At 37.4% G+C, this 14728-nt stretch overlaps 1 protein-coding gene across 5 annotated transcripts in view; it reads right to left on the bottom strand.

Annotated features, from left to right (window-relative positions):
* The window catches only part of PCDH15 (protocadherin related 15), a gene marked incomplete at both ends in the record, with an annotated part of 820110 nt that overhangs the window by 533865 nt on the left and 271517 nt on the right, over nt 1-14728 (bottom strand). For all 5 annotated transcript variants that reach the window (XM_080823084.1, XM_080823082.1, XM_080823083.1 and 2 more), the window contains one exon: nt 2001-2156. In XM_080823084.1, coding sequence (XP_080679210.1) covers nt 2001-2156 — 156 coding nt within the window. The remainder of the gene's footprint in view (nt 1-2000; nt 2157-14728) is intronic.

Here is a 14728-nt window from a genome sequence, read left to right as displayed (position 1 = left end):
ACAGATGACCTTTTTCCAGAAAATAATGAGAAATTTTACACAACTTCTGAATAGGGGAGTGATAAGTTTAAAATAGTACTTGAAAAGGTTATTTTTCAGCAAGGGGCTGAGAAGGTGGGAGGGAGGAATGGAAGTAGTCAGATCATACAGGGCACTCTGAGATTCAAACTGAACAATGTAAATTTCTTCACAACAAAGGAACTAAAGATGGAACTCTAGGAATTGTTAAATGAGGTGCAAGAGTGGGTTTTACTATGAGATCTGATGTCTGATGTAATTCATCTGATACCAGTTTATCTACAGATGAAGTCAGCACTCAAACAAAGACAAATCGCATTCAAAGAGTGTATTTCAGATGCTAAAATAATTAACCATGTAATACGGTCAATTATATTAATTAGCATCTGTCTGTTTTAGCAAGAACCTGTTAAATAAAGTCACCTCAAAAAAGTTAACATTGAGGGGCGCCTGGGTGGCTCAGTGGGTTAAGCCTCTGCCTTCAGCTCGGGTCATGATCTCAGGGTCCTGGGATGGAGCCCCGCATCGGGCTTTCTGCTCAGCAGGGAGCCTGCTTCCTCCCCACCACTCTCTGCCTACTTGTGATCTCTCTCTCTGTCAAATAAATAAATAAAATCTTAAAAAAAAAAAAAAAAAGTTAACATTGACCAGGAAACTTGACCTGTTAGCCTTAAAAGAAGAGTTCATGATTTTCTTGGTTTTTTGTTGTTGTTGTTGCTGTTTTTTTTTTTTTTTTAAGTAACTCAATCTACAAAGGCTTATGTTATAAGAAACAGAATTTTGTCCATTTTTTTGACTAGAAGAACATTGAAATAAATGAGATACATTTTAAATAATTTGAAAAAGCAGCTGTGTACAGGTTAAAGGCCCAATGCTGTGTATAATGTCCCAAGTACTTGTTCTTCCTATAAAGCAGTTATGGAGTTTTTAATGTTCAAATAACATCTGGGAGGTTAAAAAAAAATCTGCTAAAATATGCAGATAATAATGTGGTTCATTAAAATTAAAAATTTGGTTCATTTCTATAAGTCTAAAATATGCATAATAGCTGATACCAGAGATACATTAGAGATATTTTCTTAGTGGAATCACAAAAAAATTACTGTTGTATTTTTTGTTTGGTTGGTTTTTGTTTTTGTTTTTGTTTTGGTTTTGGTTTTTGTTTTTTAATAATGTGAAAGGGCTTCTTGACCCATGGATTTTGGCTCAAAGGGAAAAAGAAAAGAAAACAACAAAAAAGCACTAGTTCTAATGAAAGGAGTAGTACTTAAAATTTTTAAGAATTAATCAGCATAAGAACTGAGTTGCAATTTATTTTTAAATATTTGCATATGATAGAATTTGATTTTAAAATTAAGGAAATAACTTCAGGTGCCGGGGAGGCTCAGTCAGTGAAGCTTCTGCCTTCGGCTCGGGTCATGATCTCAGGGTCCTGGGATCGAGTCCTGCATTGGGGTCCCTGCTCTGTGCAGAGTCTGCCTCTCCTTCTACAGCCCCCTGCTCCTGCCCTCTCAAGTAAATAAAATATTTTAAAAAATAAATAAAAATAAAATTAAGGAAGTAACTTTACATTAAAAGAATGTCAAATAGTCTCTTCCAAGTATTTAAGTCCTGTCACCACCTCAGAGATATGGAAAACAATCATTCAACAAGTTATGCTGAGAATAAATAACTACTGTTGAGCCTCAGTAAACGCATATGTGGATTTGGGCATGAAATTGTCTGAGATGATCAAAAATGCCGATATTTTGGTCATTATTATAAGCAAATCAGATTTTGCCTATAGCAAAATGAATTCCTGAGAGTTTACCAGACATCACCCAGTCTTATTTCTTATGAAGCATTATTCCTTAATTTCTTTTAATATTTCTGAACAGTTAAACCTATTATAGTGGGTAGCATCATTTCCAGGCATGCATAGTGTCTAGCGAGCTGCACAGATCAATAAAAAGGGCACAAAGGAAGAGGAGCTGGAGACCGACCTCGTTCACGGTGGCGTAGTAGCTCTCGTGTTTGAACGTTGGTGAGTTGTCGTTCCTGTCCCTCACCACGATTCGAACTTCATGGTAGATCACAGTGCCCACCTTCTTGTTGATGCACTGGACTTGCACCACAATGGAGTGTATGTTCATCGGGGGCTGCAATACAGAAATCATGCCTTTTTGTGAAGAAAAGCATTGGGACAGAAGTGTCTCACTTATGGTCAAAGCATATTTGTTTCATAAAATGTTCTATGCTTCTTCATTTTAAATAAGAATAATCGATAAAAATGGATCCATTTGCCCTCTTTTAAGGATGAGAGAAGCAACTGTGATTATTTCACTGTTGAATTTTGCATCTCAGAATAATAGGCTCTCGGCAAGTGTGTGGACCATCTGAGGATGGTGGTGAGCACAATCACAGAACCAGTGCAGAAACAGAGGGACAAAACGGAGTCTGTCCCTCCAGGAGTTAAGAAAGCAATGATATGAACTTGCCATCTGTAAAAATGATGTGTTCATGGTAAAATCTCTGGCGAAGAGGGGTTGTATAACATGCATGCTCATTTACACTTTTGCTAAAATATGTTTATATCCGATAAAAATTAAATATAATCAAAAGAAGAGAATCCATTCACAATCCAACCAAACTTACTCTTTCTATATATTTAAATGCTTATATGTTGATCTTTCTTTCTCCAAATATACACCTATTACACGTGCACACACATACATGGTGAATCATTCCAAGTTTGTACATATAAATTTATTAAGGCATTTTGGTATATAATATGATGCTGTATCATGTGATTTAACCATACTGCATTATGAGTCCCATAGCATAATTTGTCTTGGTACAGACTAATAATAGGATGTTCTATGATGTCCGTTTTTATCATTATAAACCATATTTCAATAATAATCTGTATATAAATATATGCCCACTTGTCCCCCTTTTAATGATAAATTCCCAAAGGAGAAAAGTGTCATCCAAGGGCACTTAATAACTTGGGTCACATGGCCAAGAGGTTCCAGAATTGGGATGCAAACCTACATTTCTTTGACCCTTGAGTCAACGTGTTTAATGCTACAAAATATTCCTTTGTGGTTTTTAAATCTTCTTCTAGTTTATAAAATTTTCCCTCTAAATACATCACTTTATGAGAATGACATATTCTGGCCACACGTTGGAAAGACGAGATCTCCAGTCTGCTCTGTCCTTCCAACTTCTCCCCTCACTGTTTATCTTTCTTTATTGCTTTTCTTACCTGCCTCTTGGCATATTACACATTTTACATATTGATTTCAGTCTGCCTCCCTTCACTGGGCTGGAAGGTCCATGAACCTGGCGTTGGGTGTTATCATGACTAAGGCTCTCTGCCCAGTAGCCACACTGTGCCTACGGGAGATAATCTGCCCATGTCAGACTGCATGGCTTCCAGCCACTTATGGAGACCTACTAACCATACATATGGAGCAAAATTGGGATGAAAATACCAATACGATAGGATCACCATAAGGATCACCTGAGGTTACCCTGAGCCAGGCACACCTAGCAGATATGAACTATGTTTTTATTTATAACCCAAGAAAGCAAAATGCATGGAATTTATGAAATACAAACTGATAATCTTGGATTATGAAATAACTTATTAAATATTTGGATTGAAACTGATTTAAAGACACAGCAAGGGTCACCGGAGGCTAGGATATGTTCATTAAAAATGTCATAGGCCACATTTCTAAGTGAGAAGAACACTGTAGGGACCATATCTAAACTAAAGCGAACTTTGTTGACTCTCAAGGTATTTTTTTATAGCCAGTAAAGAAAAAAGGCATTTTAATTTATTTGTACCTGACTGAATAAATGTACCTAGAGAGAATAAATTTAAGAATCATTAACATATGCTGGCAGGTACCTAGTAAAGAGTTGTATAGCTCTGTGTTTCCCTTTTAATTACTGACATAATGATGGCATTAAAGTTCTGTGTATAAAATCAGTAAATGTCACAAAGCTCAGAGGGATACATCATACATTTAATGGTGAAAGGCAGCATTCCAAATCATTTTAATAAGTCAGAATACCAGGTTATATAATGATGTATTTTTACAATAATAACTTTAATTCACCTTGTTGGTATCAGGACAAACAACAACAATAACAACAAAAACCACCTTAATTATCCATGTACACTAAATGGCTACAAACATTCATGTTAAAATATAACAATGACATTTGGATGAGTAAAGGATGGGTTTACACACCGACACTGAAATGGACTGCAGGGGCAGTAAAGTCATACAAACTTCATATTCATTAATAATATCGGTGCAGAGATTGGTGGACTAGAGTGAGCACCATTTTATAGACAGCTGTGAAGTCTGAACACCTTGAGAAAGTGTGATAAAAATTGAGGATATTTAAGCTAAAAAATGCAAGATGCATCAGACAGCTGAATGGTTATTTTGAGAAGCCCTACTAGCTTATTCATTGTAGTCTCAGAGAGCAGAAAGAACCACAATGAATAAAAATTTTGCAAAGCATGTTTTTTTTTTCTTCAATAAAAGTAGTGGCTTTGTATTAATCCAAAGCAGCACAAAATTGAATGGACCATCTTATAAAGCAAGCCCATCCCTGAAAATCTGCAGCCTTGAGGCAAAAAGATCATTTCAAAAGATTAGGTCTCTCCATTTTTACTATCAGTTTGAAAGTGTTTTCTTTAATAGATTTTTAAGGAAAGTCCTGTGTATTTCAATTGTAAAGTAAAAAACAAAAACCAAGCAACAACAAATAACATAACCCCCCCCGCCCCCGCCAAAATCACAAAGACAAAAAACCAAAACAAAACAAAAGCATGGATTTTAAAGGAAAGTCATGCATATTTCAATTGGAAAGTAAAAAACAAAACAAACCAACAAAAACACCACAAAGACAAAAACAAAAAACAAACCAAAAAAACCCCAAATACTTGTACTGTTAGCCCTTGGCACCCATTAGAAGACAGGTGAATTAAGTTCTTCTAAAGTTACTTATCTTCTAAATATTACAAGAGACCTATAAAACTGTTTCCTCTCAACTTGTAGCGCTATATTGAGTGGGAGTGTGGGAGCGCTGGGACAGAGAGGTCACAATCTTTGCAAGAAGGGAAGCAAATGCACAGTGCGCTGAGCCCCTACTTAGTCCTGTGATGTGCCCATAAATTAGACATAACTAGGTCACTTGGAACTCTGGCCACTTTTAACTTCAGCTCCCTATGCAACTGTGAGTAACATGGATAGGCCTTAGCTTGCAATAAATCCTAAACATAATGGATCACACTGAAGGCCAGAATTCCCGGTGGCTCATATAACACACGTTGTAATCTCGCCTTGGAATGGATTCTATTCTGCTGTATAAGAAGGTCATAAATATATCAAGTACGGTTCTACAGTCAGTGAGAGTTGAGGGACTACAAAATGCTTAGGAATCTGTTAGGGAAGTTTTAGGTTATCTTTCCTACCTGCTGGCAAAAATAAGTCCTGCCAATTTTTTCTTCCCTGATTCTCTTAAATTGCTTCATCCATAAAGAAGAAGAAGAAGAAAAAACACTGTGTATAAATTTTTGGGCTAATTACTTAAAACAACTACCATTTGCACATACCACATGCCAAGTACTCTCCCAATTTAAAAATGAATGTTTAACAGAATATATGAATGCATATTTATGTTAGCTTGTTTGTGGGTATGGGTCTTGATATGCATAACTTAAGTTTTGGAAGGACACATACCAATGGTGGATGGAGGTTATCTCATGAGTGGGTCTGAGAGTAGAAAGTAAGGAAAGAAACATTTCCAACAAATATGTTGAATTTTCCAATGTGAAGGAAGACAAAAATGAAAAATTTTTATTATGAGTTTTTCAAACAATCACTTACAATTTAACATGCAGAGTAAGGTCTCTGTAAGAAATTTACTAATGTGAACAGTGTTGATTATAGCATTCATCTTCAACCCCAGGGGAACTGAGTTTTCTCTAGAAACCATGTTATTCAGAGGCCTTATGGTTTAAAGAGAAAACAAATTTTTAGCCAACCTGTATAAGACTTGATTTTATTTTCCCTAAAATGAAGGCCAATTTTATTCAGTCCTCACCAGAATGAAAGGATTTTGTCATGATTTGTCTTCCTATGTAATTACCACCTTTACAAAATGAAAAATCTTCATTATTTCACAAATCAACCGGAAGACAGTGAAAGGAAGTAAGATACAGTATGTTGCAGAAATTTGTTTTGTTTTTAACATTTTTTAATTTATTCATTTAAAAGAGATACAGAGACAGAGTGAGCACAAGCAGAGGGAGAGACAGAGGGAGAGGAAGACGCAGGCTTCCCGCTGAGCTGGGAGCCCAACCTGGAACTCAGTCTCAGGACTTGGAGATCATGACCTGAGCCAAAGGCAGATGCTTAACCATCTGAGCCACCCAGGTGACCCTAGAAATTAGTTTTAAACAATGAAGCGAACTTAAAGGAAATGGCTGGCCACAGTTATGAGTGCCCCTCACAAATGAAAGTTTCATAGTAAATGATACATTGACATAAGTTGTCTAAAGAAGAAAGTGCCAATTTGATAATATAATTAGGATAATGTAATATCTAGAGAAATCTTTCATAATCAACTCTTAAGGACTTTCAGTTTAGTTAATTGTATTTATTAAATTCATAATTAAGTGTGGTTTGGGATTAATATGAAGCAGTCCTTGTGCAGTAAGCAAATCCCATAAAATTGATATGACATGAACATAAAAATAAAGCAAGTCAAGACATTTTGAAGGCTTTAGAATTTAGAGCAAGAAACTACATACCAGTGTAACATGCATAAATCTTTTATGTCAAGAGTGGCATTTAAGGCATGTCTTGGTAGTAGATGACATTCAACTGATGGCAGACGGTAAAGGCAATTTTTAGGCATAGATTAAAAAAGAGTACCAGGGAGGGGCCCCTGGCTGGTGTAGACAGTGAAGACTCCACTCTTGGTTTCGGCACAGGTCTGATCATAGGGTCATGGGATCGAGCCCCATGCCAGGCTCTGCACTCTGCATGGAGTCTGTGTGAGTTCCTCTCCCTCTCTCCCTCTACCCACTCTCATTCTCTCTCTCACAAATCAATAAATAAATCTTCAAAAAACAAAAAAAATCAAAGAGTACCAGAGAAGGCCTGACTACAATGAGAAGGCATCTACTGAGAAGGTTGGGACTGTGTTTGGGGCACTGAAGGTACATCAGGTTGGATCATGACATATGGTGAGAGGACTGTGAGGAGATTGTTCTAGGGTCCAAGCAAGGACTGAGAGGCTCATTGTGCAGCTGTGCTGTTGGCCACTGAGGCCTGCAGGCCATGGAGGAGAACACGGGCAGCTCAGTGATGACATGGTCGCTGGCTGGGGGCCAGAAGTCAAAGCTCAGCTAAGAGCAGCTGCCAGCTTAGAGTCTGGAAGATGAGAAGGTAAGGTGTTTGGGACTTCCATGAACATGATTTCCCTCTGTTCAAAGTTTTTAAAAGTTTTCCCAGAGTTTTGCGATAAGTATAACAGGACTGTGCCAGAATCATATTTTTGTTTCCACTATTGTTTTAATTATCCATGTCATTATGACCATTACGATCCCATGCCCAAAAGTGATGAGGGGATACTGGTCAGGTGAGACACTCCTCTGGATTTCAAATATCTCATACAATGGTCCTTCATTACTGAGATCTACTTTTCATGCCAGACAACATATTTTGGTTGTTTTTTCATTTAAGACTCATCATTTTACACCTTTGCATTCTCTCTCTCTCTCTTTTTACTGAAGGAAATGTAAGGAACTTCAGAAAACAGAAATAAAAATAGGGAATAAAAAAATAATGACCATCAGAGCAAGACTTATGAACCAAGCTTGAAACCTGTCCAAGGCTCCTATGTATACCATATCATAGAGAAGTTTTCTAGTTAAATGCAAATATGGGAGGCTTGAAAAGCTTTACATTTTATTTTAATGCTCAGAAATGTCCATAAAGTTCATTTGTCATTTTACTTATTTTTACCATTGAATCTTAAAATATTTACTTATTTATATTAGATTTTCTTATATAGTATATTCTTCTGAATATACTATTCAAATACTCCTATTAAGAGATAATGTATGGCCTCAATGAACAAAGTGGAGAAAACATGATTTATGATTCCTTCTTGGGGAAACAGTTTCCCCAACCAGTGCAGAAAGAACAGGTGGAAATGAACACGAATCTAACAGGTGGGGGGACAAAATTATAAGTACACAGAGGATTCTGATCTGCAGGAAGAAGAAAATGCAACATATACACAGAAATGTGGTGTTTAGAGATCATGTGGTCCAAGAACACGTAGATTCCTTTGTCCCTGATACACTGGCAATATTTCTTCTTTTTCTTCTTCTTCTTCGTCTCTCTCTTTTTTTTTTTTTTTTTACAATTTTATTTATTTATTTGAGAGAGAATGACAGAAATATAGCATGAGAATGGGGAGGGTCAGAGGGAGAAGCAGACTCCCTGCCGAGCTGGGAGCCTGATGTGGGACTTGATCCCAGGACTTCAGAATCATGACCTGAGCCGAAGGCAGTTGCTTAACCAACTGAGCCACCCAGGTGCCCCACATTGGCAATATTTCTAAAATAAAATTATTTTTCATGTCTATGATGTTAATATTCTTAATATTCTTCACCCACTGACTTGAGCTCATTTGGAAGCATTTTTGTGCCTTCCTTATAAGCCAAAGAACTTTGAGTAAAATCAGAATATCCCTATGCAATGATCTGAATATTCTGTCCCTCTAAAATTCATATGGGGAAATCCTAGTGCCCAATAAGATGGTATTAGAAGGGAGGGCTTTGGGCTGACTGACAAATATGTTTCAATGCAGAAAATATTCAATGTTAGGTGTGATTTAAAAATGTATTACTTCAAAAAGGCAAACATACCTTTATTATGCTACTTATAAAAAATATTTTGGGGAGATGAAGGTAAGAGGCAGAAGTTCTAACATCTGGTGAGTTCCATCATCTACTTCTTACTTCCCTTTAACAACACGAATCAGGTGATCAGGTGATGAGATTAATACCTTTACAAAAGAGGCCTCAGAGAGCGTCCTGGTTCTTTTCCAGCATGTGAGAGTACAAGAAGTCTGTAACCTGGAAAGGACCCTCCCCTGATCTTGATGGCACCCTGGTTCCATACACTTAGCCTCTGGAACTATGAGAAATAAATTTCTGTCATTTCTAAGCCATCTAGTCTGTGGTACTTTGTTATGGTAGTCCAAATGGGCTAAGACACTTAGAAGAGCTTCATTGTATTTGAAAAGCTCAGTGGAAAAAAAATTCCACTAACATAGTATTTCCAGAGCAATTTTCTCCTAAGAAGTGCTAAAATAAATTCTAACCTAGTGATATAACATGGAGTTTTGGCAGTTGTTATTAGGGTCAAACCCTGATTGTTGGCTCTGTTTTGCTACTCAGAACATTCACATTTTTTGTTATGATTCATTATATTCACAAAATGAACAACTCTAAGAATGTTGGCAACCACCTAAAGAACTTGCATATCAGGAAACTCAGAGAATGCAGAGGTAGGTACGCTTATATCAGAAAATAGAAAGATTCCAAAACACAGCCTGTAATAAGAGACAAAGGACATTACATAATGAAAAAGAGGTGATCCAATGAGAGAATATAACATCTGTAAACATTTATTCAGACAATATAGGAGCACCTAAATATATAAAGTAAATATTAACAGACCTAAGGGGAGAGATAGACAGCAATACAATAATAGCGGGGGACTTTAATGCCCCACTTACATCAATGCATGGATCATTCAGACAGAAAATCAATAAGGAAACATTGGCCTTGAACAACACAGTAGACCAGATGGACTTAGACACATACAGCCTATTCTATCCAAAAGCAGCAGAATGTATTTCTTCTCAAGTGCACATGGAGCATTACCCATGATCAATCACATGGTAGGCCACAAAGGAAGGCTCAATAAATTAAACAATGTTGAAATTATATCAAGTGTGTTTTCTAACCATACTAGTGTGAAACTAGAAATCAATGATAAGAAGAACCCTGGAAAATTCACAGACACATGGAGATTAAACTACATGTTACTGAACAACCAATAGGCCAAAGAAAAAAATTTTAAAAAATTAAAAAAAATAATACCGTGAGACAACTGAAAATTGAAATACAACATACTCAATTCACAAGATGAAGGAACTGGAGTTCCAAAAGGGAAGTTTATAGGGACAAATGTGTACAACAAGAGACTAGAAAAATCTCAAATAAATGATCTAAGCTTATACCTCAAGGAGCTAGAAGAACAAATGAAACCCAAAGTTAGTACCAGAGAGAAAATAACAAAGATCAGATAAGAAATAAATGAAATAGAGATAAAAGAGACAACAGAAAAGGTCAACAAAAACTAAAACTAGACAAAGACACAACAAGAAAAAGAAAAAAAGCCATCAAGAACTGCAAACTGACTTGATGTCCAAAATAGATGTGTTTTGAAAAATAATCTCCATTTATTCATCCAGTAAAACCCTATGCAGCCATTAAAAATGATTACATATATACATTCATCCACAAGGATGGAGGTATATTACAAGTCACATTTGAAAAGCAGGCAGAAGGGTGCCTGGGTGGCTCAGTGGGTTAAGCCTCTGCCTTCGGTTCAGGTCATGATCCCAGGGTCCTGGGATCAAGCCCCGCATCAGGAATCTCTGCTCAGCAGGGAGCCTGCTTCCCCCACTCTCTTTGCCTACTTGTGATCTCTCTCTCTCTCTGTCAAATAAATACAATCTTAAAAAATAATAATAAAAAATTAAAAAATAAAAAGCAGGCAGAAAATGGGCACCTGGGTGGATCAGCCAGTTGAGGCTCTAACTCTTGGTTTCAGCTAAGGTCCTGGGGTCCTGAGTCTGAGCCCTGCATTGAGCTCCACGCTTAGCAGGGAGTCTACTTGAGATTTTCTCTCTCCCTTTTCCTCTGCCCCTCCCCTCCATGTTCTCTCCCTTTAAAATAAATAAATAATTCTTTTTTAAAAAGCAGGCTGAATGTATTATATGCAGTGTGATATAAAGACATATGCTAACACACACACACACACACACATATATAAATATATGCTTGAAATAATATACAGCAGGATGCATATTAAATACTTTCCTTAAATGGAAGAGCAATGTTTGTACCTATGCTTTTTATTTTCTGATACGTCTACCATAAGCATATATTATTTTATAATTAAGTAAAATTAAAATTTCCTGTTGTGATTAGATTTGGACTAAATGCGCTGATGTACCACACTCTTTTCCTAGTAGCAATAATCTATGCTTCACATAAAACAGATGGGCACTGGGTTAAGAATTTTCAGAAAAAAAGCCTTTAGACTTTGATGAATAAAGCCCTAAAAAGCACTGTGGCATCAGGGAAAGCAATTCACAAGAATTTTAAAAATTCAAAGGTTAATGTAGGACATGGTAAACTGCACTGATGTAAGAGGTTGTATTGAGATTTATTTTTTCTGAGGTACATGGAGATCACTTTCTATTAAGGGATTTGTGGCAGGCATCTAATAGCTAGGGAATGCATTAAGACCACACAAGTTACAAAAAGAAAAAAAAAAAAAAGACTATAGCAAGTTACTCCAGTGGGTTGGGATAGATATGAGTAGAAATGCAGTAAGTAATTCCTTCCCTTGGTTCTATCTACAATTCCTGATTTTGAGATGCAAGATCCTCTAACAATTTGAGAGTAAGGAAAGTAGGAAGATGCATTAGCCAAGGCAAGATCTCTAACCCTGGGTCTATGTAACCTTTGTGGTGAGTGAAACTCTTGAATTTGATGGCATATCATTTATTCATGTGCAAGTAAACTTTTTTCTTGAGGAATGAGTCCACAGATTTGATCAGAATCCTGGCCAAGTGCTCCCCCTCCCCAAAATGAAGACTGACCAACAAATCCAACAATCAGAGTGGATTTCAGCTTAGTCCATTACTACCTTGACTCGTGGAAATTTAGTACTGGTAAACAACAATAGGGTGAGTTACCGAGGACGTATTTCTTAATGATCAATTCATCCCTGATATGTTATAAAGATATGTCAGTTTCTTGACATCAAATCCCCCCCCCCCTTTTTGTCACTCTTGAACTCGATGGTGCCCTTTACTGGCTAGCAGGTCCTCACTTCACACTGTTACGCTTATTCTTCTTGTGCTTTTGGCTTCTTCTATGCTACTCCTTTTACTATGTTTATACTTCGACTTCTAACTCTTTGCTTAAATCTGGCTCCCACATTTATCCAAGAAGAATTCCCTGACACCAAAACCCAACTATTTGGCAGCATGGCTTCCTAGTTAATTAGCTGAGTGGACTTAGACTTTCTTCATCTAAGCAGAGTACATGAGAGCAGTAGGCTAGCAAAACTGACAACAACAATAACAAACAACAACAATGATGCAGAACAAAACAACAAGCAAACAAAAATCATGGAAGACTAACCTAAGATAGACAGCCTTTTATGTCTTTAAGAAAGATTTTTTTTAAGAACTTTTACAAAGCAAAGGCCATCTATCATCTACAGGACTGCATAAAACAAAAAATGCAGAAAGGGCGCGATATCACAATAGCATGAGTATACTTATCTATGGAGACAAATTAAAAAAATCACCCCCATCGCTCTACTGTTCTCATTTCCCCATCAACAAGTGCTGAATGTTAAACTGGCTGTGTCTAGATGTATCGCACAGTAGATCATGAAAAAAATAATCAATTAGCAAAACTTTAAGATTCCTTCCACCTCTAAAGTCCAATGATTCTGCAAAACATTTGTAAGCAGCAAACTCTGAAAACTGCTATATTTGAAGTGTGTGCTGTGTCTAGGGAGCCTTGCCTTGAGCTCATATGAACTCTCATCCTGTCTTTATTTTTCTTTTTAAGATTTTATTTATTTATTTGACAGAAAGAGAGAGAGCGAGAACAGGAACACAGAGGGAGTGGGAGAGGGAGAAGCAGGCTTCTGGCTGAGCAGGGAACCCAATGTGGGACTTGATCCCAGGACCCTGGGATCATGACCTGAGCTGAAGGTAGATGCTTAATGACTGAGCCACCCAGGCACCCCTCATCCTCTCTTTAGCTACTGTCTTCCTGTGATCTCAATGACTGTGTTTGCAAAATCAACATACTGCACATATGTGAACCTGTGATTTGATTTTTATTTATAGATTCTTCTGTACAATATTCACTTTATAATTAATATCCTTTAGGTGCCCTTGACTCCAGCATCTTTAGCTAATTCAGGTAGGTGTCTGCTGACAATGCTTTAATTTACAAAATATCTGGGAAGTGTAACTTGACCATAGCATTCCTAATTGAAAGGGGCATTTTAAGTAGAAGGAAATTAGTTTTGATTACTGTGTTAAAAACAAACACACAAAACAAAACAAAACAGCCGAGATGATTCTTTAAGTGATACTTGTTTTTGCAATTATTACCTGCAAGCCAGTCCTTGTTCAAGCGTATTCCCACGGTACTGTTTTACAGTTTCGCTAATATCCAATAAATGCTGCCCTTATCAGAAATAGAAAAATAATGCTAGGGAAGTGGATACTTGTCTTTCCAAGTAAAGATAATTTTTGGTGCATAATATAAATAAATAATGTTTTAGGTTGGAGACACAGAACTCAGTTTATTTATACTGAAGGATATCCTTTCTCTCCACTCACAATTCAGACCCAGAACTTGTGCTTTTAATCTCAAATGAAACAAAAATGTTTTCAAAAAAGAAAATGACTTGCCAGCAAAACAGTAAATTATTATAATCAGCTATTAGGTTAAGAAAAGGAAACAACATAAAATAACAGTGGCCTAAAAGAGATACATATTCTATAATTCTGCTAATAGGTTACATTATAAAATGCATGGGACTTAGAGATGAATGGCCCTGATTTAGGCCAGTACAGAATGCCTGTAGGTAGCACAGCGGGGGGCACTCTCCCAGCTTGCCAGTCTGGCCCATTATCCAGACTGTTCTCACAAAACTTAAGACTTAGAAGATAAATTAAGCCAAGACAAGATAACAACTGTCCTTATTCCATTTTACACCTTCCAGGTGCCCATCCTGAATTGTGAAGTATGGGATAGAAATGATGGGTTGTGATAGACGTACATAGTAAGTGGTGGCAGGGGGGCCTCGAGGCAGACTTCTTCTCCTACATGGACCCCGACAGTCCCACTCCCCCTCTCCACTGTGCCTGCCTTCCACGACGGCGACCATGGCTCTGTCAGTGCCCCTGCAGCCCCCAAGAGGACAAAGAGAGCCCATCCTGGTGGGAGAGTCCTGTGTACAGCCCGCCTCACAGCCAAGCTCTGAGAGACTCTGAACTTTAGATGCAAAATAAATGAGGGGCCCTCCACCCCACACCGTACGGTAAAGTGAATCATAAATCCGAGAGACTCAGGTTCACCAAGTGCTGAATGCCTGACACTTGGATTTTATAGCCTGGAAATTTGGGAGTAGGCATGTTGAGATGCTCTCCCAAGGTCCCCTATAATGGCTATTATAGCCACCACAGGGTTCGCCACACATACACACACACACACACACACACACACGCTTCTCTGCACCCAAGACTGGAATGCAAAGTCCACTTCCTCAGAAGAGAAACAGTCAATGACTTT

The sequence above is a fragment of the Martes martes genome (assembly GCF_963455335.1).
Source record: "Martes martes genome assembly, chromosome: 14".
Classification (NCBI taxonomy): Eukaryota; Metazoa; Chordata; class Mammalia; order Carnivora; family Mustelidae; genus Martes; species Martes martes.
This window is presented reverse-complemented; position numbering and strand designations above follow the sequence as displayed.